Source organism: Nelumbo nucifera, chromosome 4 (genome assembly GCF_055504915.1).
Source record: "Nelumbo nucifera cultivar China Antique chromosome 4, China Antique-T2T, whole genome shotgun sequence".
Taxonomy (NCBI): domain Eukaryota; kingdom Viridiplantae; phylum Streptophyta; class Magnoliopsida; order Proteales; family Nelumbonaceae; genus Nelumbo; species Nelumbo nucifera.
The window spans coordinates 26501157-26503780 of record NC_142652.1 but is presented as its reverse complement, the minus strand read 5'-3'; the positions used below and the strand labels follow the sequence as shown (position 1 = coordinate 26503780).

At 45.9% G+C, this 2624-nt stretch overlaps 1 protein-coding gene across 1 annotated transcript; it reads left to right on the top strand.

Annotated features, from left to right (window-relative positions):
• Positions 1 to 608: 608 nt before the first annotated feature.
• Positions 609 to 1739, top strand: LOC104602976 (uncharacterized). The gene has a single exon (XM_088886449.1). It carries the CDS (start codon positions 927 to 929, stop codon positions 1548 to 1550), a length of 624 nt encoding a protein of 207 aa, XP_088742575.1. The 5' UTR covers positions 609 to 926; the 3' UTR covers positions 1551 to 1739.
• The last annotated feature ends 885 nt before the right edge of the window (positions 1740 to 2624 follow it).

The following is a 2624-nucleotide window of genomic DNA, read 5'->3' as shown; positions in this document are numbered from 1 at the left end:
TTCTCCCCTTTTTTTTTCCAATTTTGACTTTACATTCTACAATTCTACAATCCTTAATCCGGAGCTGCCTTCCTTTTTTAAGACTCTTCTTAACTTTGAAAGATTTACTTACCACCATATAACAACAAATCCCTGTTTTCAAAAATCAATATAAAAATCCTTGCTCAAATTACCATTTTCTCCCCACAACGGCACAACCGTAACGTCTCCCTCTCCCATCTTCCCAGGAGGCAATTTGAAGGGGCTCCCCGCTCCCGGCTCGAATCACTTTTCCTTTAAAAAGGAGCCTTAGTCGAGTCGAGCGTAGCTAAAGCTTGGCTGAGCTGGAGAAAAGAGGAAATGACAAAAGAAAAGCAAAGCCGTGATTGACTAGGTCGGTGGGACCGGATCCGGGATCGGACTTCAAGCTTGAATTCAATAGAGTTAATTAATCAATGGAGAGAGAGAAAGAGAGTGACGGGAAGGGAAGGGACACGAAAAAAGATAATAGTGGAGGAAAAAATCTAAAAGGCGAGGCGTCCGTGATGGCCGAATCATCCGAACAACAGGCGCCTGTATACCATTATTATAATCCATCAATGCTTTCAACCCTATAAAACCCTCCACCTCCTCTGCTCCCCACACGCATCACTTTTTCATTTTCTCTCTCTACACTCTACAATCTCAAACCAACCCAAGTACCCCAACCCCCTTTGCGTCCTCTCTCTTAGCTACTTTTATTTCTCTACTTTGCTTTTCTCTCTCTACCCCGCTCCCTCCCTCCTCAACGATATATCTCTCTCCCTTCGCGGTTCGCGCTCTCTATCTCTCTCTCCCTTCGCGGTTCGCGCTCTCTATCTCTCTCCCACGCCTTACGACATATCTCCTATCCTCCCAGAGTTTTCAACTCTCTTCTGAAGCTAAAGTTCCCGTTATTCTCTACTGCCATGGAACACAGCAAGACCACCACTGCCCCAACTGTCACCAACAAGAGGGTCCGAGATGACTCGGATAACTTGGAATCGGACTCGCCCGAGGCGAAGAGAATCCGAGATAACCTCCTTGATATCCTCAACGACACTGATACCGTTGTTGACCGGAACCCCGCAAACCAAGACCTGGCATCCGTCATGAAGAGTTTCGAAGAAGAAATATCTCTCCCCACCTCCCTGCCTTCGGAGACGGAGACGGATATAACTCCTCAGTCGGACTCCGGCGAGTCACAGCCCGATCTTGGTTATCTTCTGGGAGCCTCGGATGATGAGCTTGGTCTGCCGCCAACTTTCTCACCGTCCTCTGGTGAGGAAAAAAGTGAAGAGGATATATTACGTGTTTCGTCTGATGCCGTTGGATATGATAAGTTTTGGGGGTTCGAGGATGAGATCCCGGTCTATGACTCGTTGTGTTTTGGGATCAACGACGAGAATAGCAACAACGACAGTAACAACAACAACAACAGCACCGGCGAGTTTGTAGCCTTGGGGGGGTTGTTTGACTACCCAGATGTGTTTTCTGGGTCATCCGATTATTCGGATTTTTCGTGGCGCCCCGAGTCCTTGCCGGCGCTGTAAACCGTACAGATGCCGTCGACATGCCGGGCTTTTAAACCGGCGCCGGTTGTAGGGCCTACTGTTTATAACAGTTACGTGTAAATTTAAGAAAAAATTTGGAAAAACTTCAGTCAAAATCAGAAGTCCTTGAAGCTTTAAATGGTGAGACATTCGTTGGTTCTTTGTATCAGATCATATCCTATTATTGCATCCTCTCTCTCCCTTAAAGTCCTAAACTATCAGAACAGACAGAAATCCGAAGGTATCAGTACCGCTGCTAAATTTGTGCAATTTTACCGCTTTTGACTGTGGGACCCGCGCATTCAAATAGGGGCACATTGAGGGGTAGTTTGGTCAATTAAATTTAAAAATTTATAACTTTCTATCTCTATCTGTCCCCGTGGATCTCGGTTCAACTTTCAAGGCGGAAGCCAGAATCAGCTACAGAGATGTGTTTTGCCGATGCGTCCCACTTCCAACTTTACAACAAGAGCCGTACACAAGAACGGAAATGTTCTCTGAAATCAAATGAGCGGTGCGACTGTCGGTGTTTCCGGCCTTTCTCCGGAGTCCGACGAGCGCTCTCTCGGCTCAGATTGCATTCGAAAACAAATAAATGAATTCTTCCCTCTCATGAGACATGAATCGATCAATGGACACGCTCACGCTTATTTGAATCGAAACCGGATTTACTCTTCATAAAACCGTACTCCAGCCACAGCCTTTTAGCACCGGCTACAAGAGGATGGATCATGGATGTGAGAGGACGGTTTTGTGGATACTGAATCCGAAATCCATTGGATCACTACTGTTCTCGCAAGCATATTAAGTCAAATGATGTGGTCGGGGCTGGGCCCGATTTTGTAACCGGTTGGATCATGGATGATTCTGGGTCAAAGATTAGATGTTCTGGTGGTTGGTTTGCAACGAACCAGTCCAGTTCCACATCACTCATGACTCATCGTGCAGCTCTCCCCATTATTAGTGCAACGCATATGCCGTATCTACCAATCTACTTGCCATAGACATTGTTTTCATTTGTTATCTATTTTTTATCCGAAAATTTTGGGGGTAGAGTGTTGAAATCTGGAATTT

Bases quoted from the DNA above. Each gene is read 5' to 3' on its own strand.
- LOC104602976 (XM_088886449.1), top strand. From the start codon at position 927: ATGGAACACAGCAAGACCACCACTGCCCCAACTGTCACCAACAAGAGG.